This window comes from Pongo abelii, chromosome 4 (assembly GCF_028885655.2).
Source record: "Pongo abelii isolate AG06213 chromosome 4, NHGRI_mPonAbe1-v2.0_pri, whole genome shotgun sequence".
Lineage (NCBI taxonomy): Eukaryota > Metazoa > Chordata > Mammalia > Primates > Hominidae > Pongo > Pongo abelii.
In genome coordinates, this window is record NC_071989.2 from 182,758,612 (window position 1) to 182,772,735 (window position 14,124).

General features: G+C 39.1%; 1 protein-coding gene across 4 annotated transcripts in view; it reads left to right on the forward strand.

The window, feature by feature from the left end:
• The first annotated feature begins 747 nt into the window (after positions 1–747).
• The window catches only part of CPEB4 (cytoplasmic polyadenylation element binding protein 4), a 72,136-nt gene continuing 58,759 nt past the window's right edge, over positions 748–14,124 (forward strand). For 3 of the 4 annotated variants that reach the window (XM_054556255.2, XM_054556257.2, XM_054556258.2), the window contains exon 1: positions 748–3,265. In XM_054556255.2, coding sequence (XP_054412230.1) covers positions 2,141–3,265 — 1,125 coding nt within the window. In that variant the 5' untranslated portion in view covers positions 748–2,140. The remainder of the gene's footprint in view (positions 3,266–14,124) is intronic. The other variant, XM_054556256.2, reaches the window with a different exon arrangement.

Below are 14,124 nucleotides of genomic sequence, written 5' to 3' on the forward strand. Positions count from 1 at the left end.
TGGAATTTTCCCTCTGGTATTGCGTGCAAGTTGTACTAGATCGGGATGATACGGGGGCTTAGCCACAGACGCCTCAGCTGCATCTCTGTGCCTGGGAGACTGCACCAGATGCGAGCCTAGCAGAATGGGAGAGTGGGAGGTGCCGGTGAGTTAACGGAAGGTTAAGGGAGAGTCCCTCGTGAGGTCTACATTCTGGGCCAGGGCAAACGCACTTCTAGGCACCGCACAGCTGCTGGGAAGACCCGCCTCCCCTTCCAGATCCCTCTGGGGCGGAGCTCGGGCCAGAGCACGTGATGCTTGGAGCACCATCTTTACTGTGGGCACTCTTCTCATTCATCCGCGGTTTCACGGGCCGCCACTTCGATCTCCAGCACCTTGACCGTATGCCTTCGTGAGCGAGGAATCCGTTCTCCTTGACACGTCCCTATTGCTCCTCCTGCAAAGCCCGGTTAGGGAAGAGAAATATCAAAGGAGTCCCTTGCCCACACAAAAGATGGCGACCTGCTGTGCTCACTCTGGGTGGGGGAAGCGGGTTCCAGGCGCCCGGCCTCACTAGGCGAGGCGCAGACGGAAGAGGCGTCTCTGGAGGTAACTTTTCGACCTTCCTGGGAGTAGCTCTGAAGCGAGGGGGCGTGGTTTCGTCTGAGTTCTAACAGATGATTGGTCTTCCGGCAGGTAGGTGGGGCATGAGTGCTACCCCCACCCCTCCCTCTTCGAACCGGAAGTGTCTCTGGGTCTTTCCAGCTGGTTGTCATTTCACTCGGCTCGGTCCTGAGGAGAAGGACTCAGCCGCGGCTGCGGGACCCGGGCACCGGGAGGCGGTGGCGGCGGCGGCGGCGGCAGCAGCGGCGACAGCAGAGGAGGAAGAGGAGGAAGAAGGAAAGAAAAAGAAGAATCAGGAGGAGTCCTCAACAACGACAGCGGGGACTGCGGGACCAGGGTAAAGCGGCCACGGCGGCGACGGCCCAGCAACCGTGAGGAGAAACAAAAGCCTTCTAAATTATAGTTTAAAAAAAAATTCTGGGGGAAAAGAGAGGGAAAGCCGAGGGGGGAGGCCCTTCTCCTTTAAAATAACTACGGTAGTGGGTTTTTCCTTTTTTTCCTCTTTTTTCCCTCTCTGCGGAGAATCGAACTGAGGGAACTGAACAAACCGCCCCTGGGTCCCATGAGGGAAAAAACCCCGGAGCCGCAGAGAGGGGAAGAGGCAGAAACCGCAGGACCTTCCAGGTCGCCCCCTCGGTCCCCGCACCCCCGGGCCGCCCGCTCACCCTCGTCGAGTCTCGCTAATCCCTCCTGATCGCGACCCCCCCAAGAGGGAGAAACGGGTGTTTCCAACCCCTTTCATGGGGGAGAGGAAGCCGCGGGGAGCCCAGGAACAGCGACCGCAGCAAGATCTGCACCCGGAGCCTCAGGAACAGCCCCAGAGGCCAAAACTGCACCCTGCGAAAGAGCAGAAAACAGGACCAGGAACAGCAGAAACCTCCCTGCAATCATCTTTCCATTAGTCAATGCTGATTTCCTCTCCCGAAACCAGGAATTCACTTCCCACCCCAGATAACCTAATATAATCTATATATAAAATATATAATATATAATGTTCTTAAATTATTCCTGATTTTTTTTAACCAAGCTGCCAAGAAAAGAACGTATTCCCCTCTTAGCCCTATTCTAATTTTTATGTGAGTGAATCTAAACTGCTGAGGAAAACCATATGTGATTGTTAAATTATATATATCTATATTTTTACTCCGCGCAAGGCTTATTCTTCTACATCCATAGATGCTTGAGAAGCTCTGTTTTTGTCATTCATGTACATTTTCCTTTGGAAAAAGAAAGCGCCTATTTTACTAACCAAAGACTTGATTTTTACCCTCTTCATTTTTATTCCCTCCTAAAAATAAGCCCAATTGGATCCATGTCAATGTTTTAAGAGATTTTTTTAAGAGTTGTTTTTTTCTTTCAGAGACCAGAATTCCAAATCAGAACAATTTAAGGTGATAAGCTGCGATCTTTGAGCTAGCTATAAATAAGACATTTCAAGCAAGCAAGCAAACAACTTAAATTTGGGGTAGAGGAAAAAAAGGCGTGAGACAGCAGGTTGTCATTTTTTATTGTGAGATTCTGCTCCTAAAAATAATAAATGGGGGATTACGGGTTTGGAGTGCTAGTGCAAAGCAATACTGGGAATAAATCTGCTTTTCCAGTCAGATTCCATCCCCATCTGCAGCCTCCACACCATCACCAAAATGCCACCCCCAGCCCTGCTGCTTTTATAAATAATAACACAGCTGCCAATGGCAGCAGTGCTGGGTCAGCTTGGCTTTTTCCTGCTCCAGCTACCCATAACATTCAGGATGAGATCTTGGGGTCAGAAAAAGCAAAAAGTCAGCAACAGGAACAGCAAGACCCCTTAGAAAAGCAGCAGCTTTCCCCAAGTCCAGGTCAGGAAGCAGGAATACTGCCTGAAACAGAGAAGGCAAAATCAGAAGAAAATCAAGGGGACAATTCTTCGGAAAATGGCAATGGGAAGGAGAAAATAAGAATCGAATCTCCAGTATTGACAGGGTTTGATTATCAAGAAGCCACTGGGCTAGGTACTTCAACCCAACCCTTGACATCTAGTGCATCGTCTCTTACTGGTTTCAGTAACTGGTCAGCAGCGATAGCGCCTTCCTCCTCTACAATAATCAATGAAGATGCAAGTTTTTTTCACCAGGGAGGGGTCCCTGCTGCTTCGGCTAATAACGGTGCTCTGTTGTTTCAAAATTTTCCCCATCATGTCAGCCCTGGCTTTGGAGGCAGCTTCTCTCCTCAGATCGGGCCTCTCTCACAGCACCACCCACATCACCCTCATTTCCAGCATCATCACAGCCAGCATCAGCAGCAAAGGAGGTCTCCTGCCAGTCCCCATCCCCCACCCTTCACACATAGAAATGCTGCTTTTAACCAGCTGCCTCATTTGGCGAATAATCTTAACAAACCCCCCTCTCCGTGGAGCAGCTACCAGAGTCCGTCACCAACACCCTCCTCTTCCTGGAGCCCGGGCGGTGGTGGATATGGTGGCTGGGGAGGTTCCCAAGGCCGAGATCACCGCAGAGGGCTGAATGGTGGAATAACGCCCCTGAACTCCATCTCACCTTTGAAGAAAAATTTCGCAAGCAATCATATTCAGCTCCAGAAGTATGCTCGCCCCAGCTCTGCCTTTGCACCTAAATCCTGGATGGAAGATAGCTTGAACAGGGCTGACAACATTTTTCCTTTTCCGGTAAGATTATGTTCCATTAATAGATTAGGATGAATAAGGAAATAGCATGGTGTAATATCTATGTAACTAGAGTTTGAAGTACATGTATTCACATCAGAGCTTTTCTTAGATAGAAAATGAATCAATAACCAGACTTTATTTTAGCAGGAGTGTAATTGGAACAAAATATTTAGCTGTTTCTTTGGCAGTTTTCTAAATTGTAGCCTTAATCTTGTCATAGATAATTATGAATACCTGGTAGCTGGTGATGTAGTAATTATTAACTATAATACCTTTCTTGCCTGACATGAGAATCAGGGTCAGTTTTTTCCCTACTTATTTAGATGAGAATAAATAATATATAGATATAAATATATTTCATTGCAGAAACTAATGAGTGTTTTCTGAAGTAACTATATAACTAAACAAATTTCTTTTGACACTATAAGGTAGTGATTCACTGAAAACCAGCTATTGAATTACAGTTTTCTCACTGGTTGGTTGCATTTTAAACCTGGAAACTCTGAACCTTGTAGGTCTGAACAGCCTGAATTGATGGACTTGGCAATTCCTCTTAAACCTCTGCAAATTTTGGCCTACCTTTCATCAGTAACGACTATCTAGTGAGAGAAATGATCTAAATGTTTTCTTCATCCCCTTTTATTTTTGAACACTATGAAACTGTTCATCTCAGAGTGACTCTTTATGCCTTTCACCTATTTGTTTATTTTCCAATGTTAACATTGGAGGTGTAGATAATTAAACCATTCCTAAAAATAGATCCAGGCAAAGATCATTTGTCTTTCTTGCTACCAGAATATCTTTATTCTGGCAAGAGTCATTGATGTTTTTGAATTAATGAGCAGCAAGTTAGGTTGATATGAACTAGATAAACGGAATTTCATAGGTGGTTGAATGTCAGATGCTCCACTGAATGTGTATACTTTGAGGGTATGATTATATGTGTTTAGGAAATTTATAAGGGGTAAGAATCTAGCATTGAATCTAGTTTTCCCAACAACCTCACAAGGTGAGTTCTGTTATTATCCCCATTTTACACATGCAGAAATTGAATATGAGAAATATATAATAAATTAGCCAAGGGTACACAGCTGGTCAGAGTACAAATTCTAAGTTAAAAAAAAAAACCCAAGGATTGAAAATATGTATACATACATGTGTGCACATACACATGTGCTACAGCTAGAGGGTTACTTTAGAAATATTTCTGCAAAGGCTAAAACAGATTATAGAATCATTGCACTGTTCCCAAATACGATGTTAGCCCTAGCAGAATTCTGTTTTAATTAGTAATTGACTGAGAGGGAGGGGAAGTTTGCTAAGAGAACCCTATGTCATTACTTCCCTAAGGATTCAGGTGCAGTGCATCTTAAAATATGTGGGTATATTTAGTTTTCGACTTCTAAAGATGATTTTTTTTTTTTTCTTTTTTTTTTGCCTATCAAAAAGCTGTTGGCATTTGCTTTAAAGGGTTTCGGTTGTTAAAACCAAAGATCAATTACTGTGCTTTAGTGGTCAAGTAAAAAGGCTGTTTAAGACATTGACAATCCCATGAAGTCTATTTTTAAAAAGTTGCCTTTGATATTCCTTTGAACATAAATTTAAAGAAAATTTAATGCAAAGATAAGTTTTATGAATTATTCTTATATTGCTAATTTAAAAAAATGTAAGTTAACATTCAGTACATTTTAACTGGATTAAGATTTGGCTCAGAACTAAATACACTTTTTTTCTTATTTTGCTGCTATATGCTGACACAATGAATTTATGTGGCCTCACGGTTTGGTTCCCATTCTCAGCTTACTGACTTTTGTTAAGATTGCTTTAGGAAAAATGAAAAGTTCAGACAATGAATAAAATATACATATATGCACATCGATATTTTTTCCTGTTGGGCTAATAGAGTGTGTGTTATGTGTGAAATCTTTTTGAACAGTTTCTTTGGAGATTAAGTTGATTTATGAAATAATAGTTAGACTAAGATTGATACTAAAATATATTGTTAGAAACTAACTCTTCCCTTAGAACTGCTGTCTTTTATATTGATTATGGGAAAAAGATGGGTCAGTGTACCTGACTTTCAAATATGGTAAGATTCAAAAGTAAATTGTTAATTCTGCTCCCCATCCCCACCATTTGTAGCTCTGTGTGTGTATGTGTGTGTGTGTGTGTGAGAGAGAGAGAGAGCGCACGCACACATGTATGAGGAGAGAGAGCTAGCAGTGGGGTGATTTGAAAGTCACAAGAGAAATAAATGATTTGAAAAAAATCTCTGTGACTAGAAGTTCCTAATTGGGTTTTGAAAAAGTCTAAAGAAGTAAGTAAACTGACCACTGTGATTCTTACTTAAATGGATACAGTTCTTTTTGCTTTTTAAAAACCAATAATTCTTGTGAATTAGTTATTTTTGAGAAAAAATATCATTTTAAGTTGGTATAAGTAACTTGGTTAAATTTGTCTTATTTAAATTTGTAACTTGCAGGCACGTGCCTGTAATCCCAGCTACTTGGGAGGCTGAGGCAGAAGGATTGCATGAGCCCAGGAGTTTGGGACCAACCTGGGCAACATAGTGAGACCCCCATCTCAAAAAAATAAATAATTTATAACATAAACACTATTAATTTTAGGAAAGAAATTTTATAGATATTAGCACTTCAATTTAATTACTATTAAAAAGAATTCCTTTCTTCTGCAATATTTCTCATAGGGGAAAAGAAAGAATAAAAAGAATTCCCTAGGTGTGATAGAGAGATCTTGAAACTTACCGCAGACATTAAGGATAGTGCTTACATGGGTACCTTATAATAATGGTATTCAATCAAAGGCCAGCACGTTATTGTTATATTGAAAGGAAATAATTTACCTGAAGTGTAACTGATACTAGGCAATGTTTATTTTAATTTGAAATGAACCAGAATGATTTTTACATTTGTTTACTGCAGGTTTGGGTACATATAATGAATTAAAATTGATAACCTTTTAAATTCATAATCCTCCCCCCCCAATAACTGATAGGGGAAGACATTTTATTTGGAGGATTTTTGTATATTAAAAGGTGTTTCTAAGTTATTTTTGCTTAGCTTAAAGCTTCATTACATGAATTCAGAGGGCATCACTCAAATCCTGATTTTGTTTGTTTGTTTGTTTGTTTTGAGACAGGGTCTCCCTTTGTCACTCAGGCTGGAGTGCAGTGGCATAATCACAGCTCACTGCAGCCTTGACCTCCCTGGGCTCGAGAGATCCTCCCGCCTCAGCTTCCCCAGTAGCTGGGACTACAGGCACACACTACTATGCCCGGCTAATTTTTGTATTTTTTTTGTAGAGACAGGGTTTCACCATGTTGTCCAGGCTGGTTTCAAACTCCTGGGCTCAAGCAATCCACTTGCAGTGCTGAGATTGCAGGTGTGAGCCACCGTGCCTGACTGAAATCCTGTTTTTAGATACAGCTAAAGTAATATGCATATAATAATAGCTAACATGCAGCCGAGTGCGGTAGCTCACGCCTGTAATCCCAGCACTTTGGGAGGCTGAGGTAGGCGGATCACTTGAGGTCAAGAGTTCGAGACCAGCTTGGCCAACACGGTGAAACCCTGTCTCTACTAAAAATACAAAAATTAGCTGGGTGTGGTGGTGGGTGCCTGTAATCCCAGCTACTCCGGAGGCTGAGGCAGGAGAATCACTTGATCCCAGGAGGCAGAGGTTGCAGTGAGCTGAGATCATGCCACTGCACCCTAGCCTGGGGGACAGAGTGAGACTCGGACTCAAAAAAAAAAAAAAATCTAACATGCCTCCTGTGTTCTAAATGTTTTATGTGTATTGATCCATTTAATTCACTCGACAATCCTATGAAGCAGAAATTATTATTATTTTTATTCACAGACAAGATTTGGCTCTTAATCATTATGCTACAGTGCCTCTTCACATAATGATAATATGCCAGGGGGATAGTGGGTGCAGGTGGGGCCGGAAGGGAGAGTGCCTCCCAGACGCATGTAAGATAAGAGGAAAAATTTTACAGTGATACATGATGATCAAAGGCTGATTGTAGATGGAGTATTGAAAGGGGAAAATAATTGAGTATACTTGTTTATCAACTTTAAATGTTAAACTTAGATAATATTTTGGTCAATGCTTTTGTTTTAAATTTTGAGCACATATTATATACCAGGCACTGGGCTAGGTGCTTTCAAATATATTATTTCACTTCCTATGTAGGATTTCTCAGCCCTGTGACATTTGGTTTTATTGTCCCAATTTCAAAATGAAGGTCCATATTCATGTGACTACAGGCATGATTTGACCCTTACAGTAAGGAAAAAAAAAAAAATCCTGTCTTACCAAACATATCTTAGAATTCTGACATCCAAAGCAGATAATATATTGGGGCACCTGCCAATAATTATATTTGAGTATAGCATTTCTTTGGAGGGGTGCCTGGATCTTCTGTCCTTACAGGAAAGTAAAGGAGAATTACTTAGTATATGTGCTGACACCCTCTTAACTACAGCTCAATTATGTTGCCGCTTTCATTAGCTAAGAGTCAGGTAGGAAGGAAAAAGACAAAATCTGTGTGTCACAAAGACTATCCTAAAACTTGTTTGATAGGGAAACAAGTGTCTAGATCCTCAAAATTATATACTGCATCTTATATTTGCAAACAGAACACTGCTGCGGTGCTTCAGTTCTGAAAGTCATGGTGGATTATTAAAATTGTCTAATAGGCAACCTCATTACATTTTCTTGTTTCTTAATACAGTATCGTTCCAAGAGGGATCTTTGCATAGGAAACATTTTCTTTGACTTAGAAGGGGAGAAACCAGTTTTTTAACTGTAAATTATGGGTGGGATGGTTCTAGATCTAGCAGAACTGACATATTGGAAAAATCTTCCTCTTTGTAGAAGGCTTTTTAACTAGGTTAGATAGCTTTTCTGATGAAATTAAAACTAATTCCAGGGTAGAGTTTTTTTCTTTTTCTTTTTCTATCTTCAGAGAAGTCATGGAATATGATCAGCACATTGTTCCAACACCTTTCAGGAAAAACCTGTTTATTGCAAGCCTAATAAATGTGGTTGTTGCTGGTTGCAACTAGAAAGATGCTACTTAGCTCATGAGTTTAAGTTTTTGAAAGTCATCCTTGTTGCTGTTCATAAGAAAGAAATGGGGAACCTAGTTTTTAAATTAACATATGCCTAGGTTTGAATTTGACTGTCTCAGTTTATTTTCCTTATGACTTTTTCTCTATTTTGCTAGGAGGAAAATAAGCTTAATAATTCACTGTCATATTTTTTCAGTGCTGTATTGTACCTCAGTTTTTGGTCTCATCTCACATAAGATAATGTGAATAATGTGTTTCTCTTTAAGGCAGAGAGCCTATAATGTGAGCATTTTAACTTTGTGTGACAAAATTCATTTTATTTTATGTTTAATTGTTCAAAGTTGCCTTGCAGAAATTAAAAGTATGTTTTACCATGATGAATTTAGAGCAATATATTTTTTAAAATTCAAATTTATTAGAGATTCCCATCCATTTTTTTCTCATTGCATTTTATCTTATTGAAACAGAATGAGTTCCACCTTTAAGTTTTCAAAAAATACTTAGTAGATAGAAAGATAAAGGTGTTGATACTACTTTCAATCAATTTCTGAAGGTGAAAAGTGAATAATTATTGAGAAAGGCTATTTTGTGAGCCCGAAAATGTAGAGTGAAGCATAGGCTGTGGACTCAGACTTAAGTTTGACTCTGAATTTGAATGTAATTATTTACTATATGAAGCTGTTGTAAAAATAAATAAAATACATATATAAAGCTTTAAAAATTTTGTCTCTAAACTCTAATGAGCAGTGTGACCTTGAGTAAATCTTTTAAATTCCAGAAGAAAATACTTTATCAAGAAAATAATACCTGGCCGGGCATGGTGGCTCACGCCTGTGATCCTAGCACTTTGGGAGGCTGAGGTGGGTGGATCACTTGAGCCCAGGAATTTGAGACCAGGCCTGGGCAACATGGTCAGACCCTGTCTCTAGAAAAAATAGAAAACACTTTTTCTAAAATATAATAACACCTAACAGTGAAGGGTAATGTGAGGCACCTTATGTATGTGGCCATATTAGGTTGATTAACTTTTTAAATTTAAAATATGGCTTTCTAATATTGAATAAAGTTATGAAATTAGTTACAAATATAGCTTGTGTTACTGTGAAATATTTTAGTCATGCTTATCTTGCTGTATATGCTTTATTGAATAAGCTATAGATGCAACCCCAGACAGATAAAATATTTAGCAGAATTATCAATTTTCTTGAAGAGAAGTTTTCTAATTAAATATAAGCTTAAACTTTCATTAGCATTGACAGCCTGTTTCTTTCAGTATTTTGAAAGATTTTGGCCACAGTTGTTTTATTAAGAACTTTAGAACATGTGATTGCTTTTGCATACATTAAAGGAGACTACATTTTAATGGAGAATTTATGATTTTTCAGTAAGAGATATGAAAGGGTGCCATAGATTTGAATTGAGAATAGTTTGGCTTTTATCCTGGAATCAAGAGTTTTTAAAAAATATTTTAATGTATTTAGCACACATTTATTGTAGCACCTACTATGTTATGGACTAAGCACAGGACTGTCATAAAAAATGAGTCAATAACATGGTTTGTAATGTATTTTTGACCTGTGCTAATCTTTGAGTAAGACTGAACATGCATTTTTTTCTCTTAAATATTATAAACAAATTATCAACTAGCCCAATAGTTTCATTCATTTTAATCTATAAGTTTAATCATTAAGGCAAACAGATTCAGTTTTAGCTATAACAAAAAATTGTATAAATGGCATATCCAAACATTTTTATTAACGTAGTCATTAATGTGTTTATAAATATGTGCTTATATTTGGAAATTTTAAATTTTTAGAAAATTATTTATGATTTTTTTGGAAAATGTAATTATCAATTATAAATACACACTCGTATAAGTTACCTGTATGTTTATATATAACATGTGCTTATTTACATTCTATGACAAAATGGTACCACAAAAGGCAAACTTTAACTTGGATAGCAGAATTCTGGTCCCGTTACATACCAAAGAAAAACTCCATCAGCTACCTATAGGTGCTCATTCATGTTTACAAATGGAATTATTCAAGTTCAAAGCTTTAAGCTGTACAAGCGCATTTTATATTGTAGGGTATTTTGGTTGGGCAATTTCTATTTGCTGAAGATTTATCAGATATATTCTAATCATTTTTTAGTAGACCAAAACTAAGTTATAATTAGTTCCTCAGTATTATATATTTTAAATCTATATTTATTTAAAAATACCGTGTAACAATTTAAATAATAGTTCTTCCAGGTATTCTTGAGGAATGCATCTAGTCAATAGGATCATGGTACTAGTCAGTAAAATAGTTGCTGCCATTTTATTGTCTATGAGACCTTAAAAAGATAAAACCCAATATAAGAACGTGACTCAAGAGTGTCCACATACTCTGAAAAAATGTCATTAGAAAACTATCTTAGTTAATGGAAGTCAGATCTGGGTTCCAGATATGGCTCGGCCATTCATTAGCTATGTGACCTAGGCAAACTACAGCACCTTCTGTGTCCTTTATTTTCTCATTTCTTTTGTCTGGTATTTTTGAGGATAAAATGAGATATGTCTAATATTTGACTTCTAGAAGATTCTATTGTTTTAAGAAAACAAGTCATCAAACAGAAATATTAAGTCAAAGTTTTATTCAAAGTATAGCACAATTTCTTTAAATCTGAAAACCCATGTATAACTGGTGTGTGATAATTTGAACTTAATTTTATTTTTTGAGACAAGGTCTCATTCTGTCGCCCAGACTAGAATGCAGTAGCGCGATATTGGTTCACAGCAACCACCACCTCCCGGGTTTAAGCAATTCTCGTTCCTCAGCCTCTCCAGTAGCTGGGACTACAGGCATGTGTCACCAGGCTCATCTAATTTTTGTACTTTTTAGTTCACCATGATGGCCAAGCTGGTCTCGAACTCTTGACCTCAGGTGATCCGCTCGCTTTGGCCTCTGGAAGTGCTGGGATTATAGGCGTGAGCCACTGCACCTGGCCTGAACTTAATTTTAAATAAATAAAATACAATTTCTAAAGTCACTATACTTCACTAATGGTGGGACCGAGGCTAGATGACATACTGATTTTCTTGAACACTGCTGAAAGTGACCAACTGGTGATTTTTTTTTCTCTCTTGGTAAAGCACCCCCTGACCCATGTCTTCTTAAATTTTTATTATGGAAAAATTTAAATATATTCCATGGTAGACAGAATAGTCTAGTGAACTCCTATGTACGTGTCACCTGGCTTCAACAATTATCAGCTCCTAGACAATCCTGTTTCATCTGTACCCTTAACCCTCTCTCTCCCCATTTGTATTATTTTGAAGCAATTGCTTCATATCATATTATTTCATCTGTAAATGGTTCAGTATGTGTCTCTAGAAGGAGTCTTTAAGAGAAAACATTAAAATTTTTTTCAAGTTGTTTGTTTAAAGAAGGGTAGTGAGAAACTGAAGCAAGACCCACATTTCTGTTGTACCTGCTCAGCCTGTTTCACTGCTCAACCTGCTGCCAATAGTGGTGGACCACTATTGGCTTCATCTTCTCTTTCTGTAACATAGAAAAATAAGAGATCCAGTTAAAGCACCCAAATACCAGCTAGTGATTCGAAATTTGGGAGGAGAGTATACCGTTTTCCTCCCTTCATCTTTTCCTTTCTCTAGGTTCACACTTCTGTGGACTTGTGGGCAAGACCTCTGAAAGGAAAGATGAGCGAGAGAACAGGACAGGACTGAGCTTTTATGGTTGCTGTCTTTTTTGTTTTTCTGTTTTTTAAGAGGAATGTAGAGGTTTGGGGTCCCTTGCAGACTTTTAGACTGCATCAACTTTTTAAATTTCTTGCTTGCTTTCAGTGAACAAATGTTTGATGCTTTTGAAGGGCCATGGGCTGAGGATGCTTAACTATGGCAAATGTGATCCTTCTGCTCCTGAAGTGCACTGGCCAGTGACCTCCTCTTTGTGCTTGAGTGTTGAGGAGTGCCTTCTGCCCAGGAGATTCTGGAGAACTGTGGATGGGGGTCGGGGGGGTGTTGTGAGAGTCTAGAAATGTGGAGGCTGGGCACAGGCTGCTTTTTGAGATCACTGTCAAGGCTCACAAAAGAGAAGAGATACTGAGGGTTACAAGACATAAGCTTCCATTTAGGAATAAAGGTTGTGCATTGGCTGGGCGTGGTGGCTCACGCCTGTAATCCCAGCACTTTGAGAGGCCGAGGTGGGTGGATCACCTGAGGTCGGGAGTTTGAGACCAGCCTGACCAACATGGAGAAACCCCATCTCTACTAAAAATACAAAATTAGCCTGATGTGGTGGCGGGCGCCTGTAGTCCCAGCTACTCGGGAGGCTGAGGCAGAAGAATCACTTGAACCCAGGAGGCAGAGGTTGCAGTGAGCCGAGATCGCGCCATTGCACTCCAGCTGGACAACAACAGTGGAACTCTGTCTCAAAAAAAAAAAAAAGTTGTGCATTAGGGTGGACCCCTCTCCCTGCTGACTCTGGACCCTGCTCAGACCTAGCAGACATGGAGAACAGGAACTCTAACAGCCAGTTGAGGTCTAAATGACTTCATTCCTCAAGGCTGAGTGTTAGTATTGTTTACCTGCTTTCCTTGAACTAATGACTTCTTGCCCTGAATAGCTTATTAGGGAGAATTATAAGCTATTATTATTATGATAGTTTTGGGGTCATAGGTTTGAACGTATTTTGATTATCTCTATGAAAACAGGTTATAGAAAACAGCACAGAATCACTGACTTATTCAGATACAACCGATATCTAATTTAAAATGTGAGTTTCATGCTTTTTTTCGTTGCACCATAGAAGGGGCAGAGAAATGTTTATTGAATGAGTTCACTAACCGCCATGCTTTGTGCTCCTGCTGCCCATATACCTTATCTCATTGGCTTTTCACCACAGATTTATAAGGGAGGTGCTATTATCCTCGTTTTGCTGATGAAATTAAGGTTCAATGATATTGCAGCATCAAGATCACTTGCTTAGTGTGTTTGATACTTAGTATCACAAGTATCAAAGCTTGTGATAGATTTTAGTTATTTCTCTCTGCTAGGCAAGATTAGTATGAACAAATTGTCAAGAAGAAGAAAAGGTCTATTGATTCAGGACCTGACTGACTAATCAAGCCTAGAATGGTCATTTGGTTTTTTAATACAAATAAGTGATGACAATAAATGTTTATCATTTTAAGGATTTATAATGCTCAAAATGAATGTGATTTATTTAGTAAAGGTGCAATAAAAAATGTTCTCAGAGGCTTCCTGGAGAGATCTTATTTGTCAATTAACATGGCAACCAAATGGAGCTGTTGATCCAAGGTAATACACTGAAGACATTCATTCATTTAGTTGTAGATCATAATTCTATTAGGGAACATGTGGTAACCTAAGATCTGTTAGACTCTACCTTCATTACAGGAGCTATAATGAAAAAGTACTGATTGAAGAGGGAACTTGCTAAGAAATATGAGATGCTGTTAAATGTGGTCCCTCCTGCTTCAGATAATTACTGCTTTAACTTTAATCTCTGATGCTTGTTGTCTTCATTCAGGCCATGTATATATACTGAAGGATTTCATACCTTGCAGGTAACAATAGAGCAAAAATTCTAGGCCCAAACAAAACTTCACTTAAACCACTTTTCCTGAGCATCTGCTCTGAAGTCAGACTCGACCACTTACTGTGTGACTTTGTAGGGCAATTAGTTAACTTCTCCTAGCTTCATTTGCCTACGATGGGGAAAATAAATGACAGTA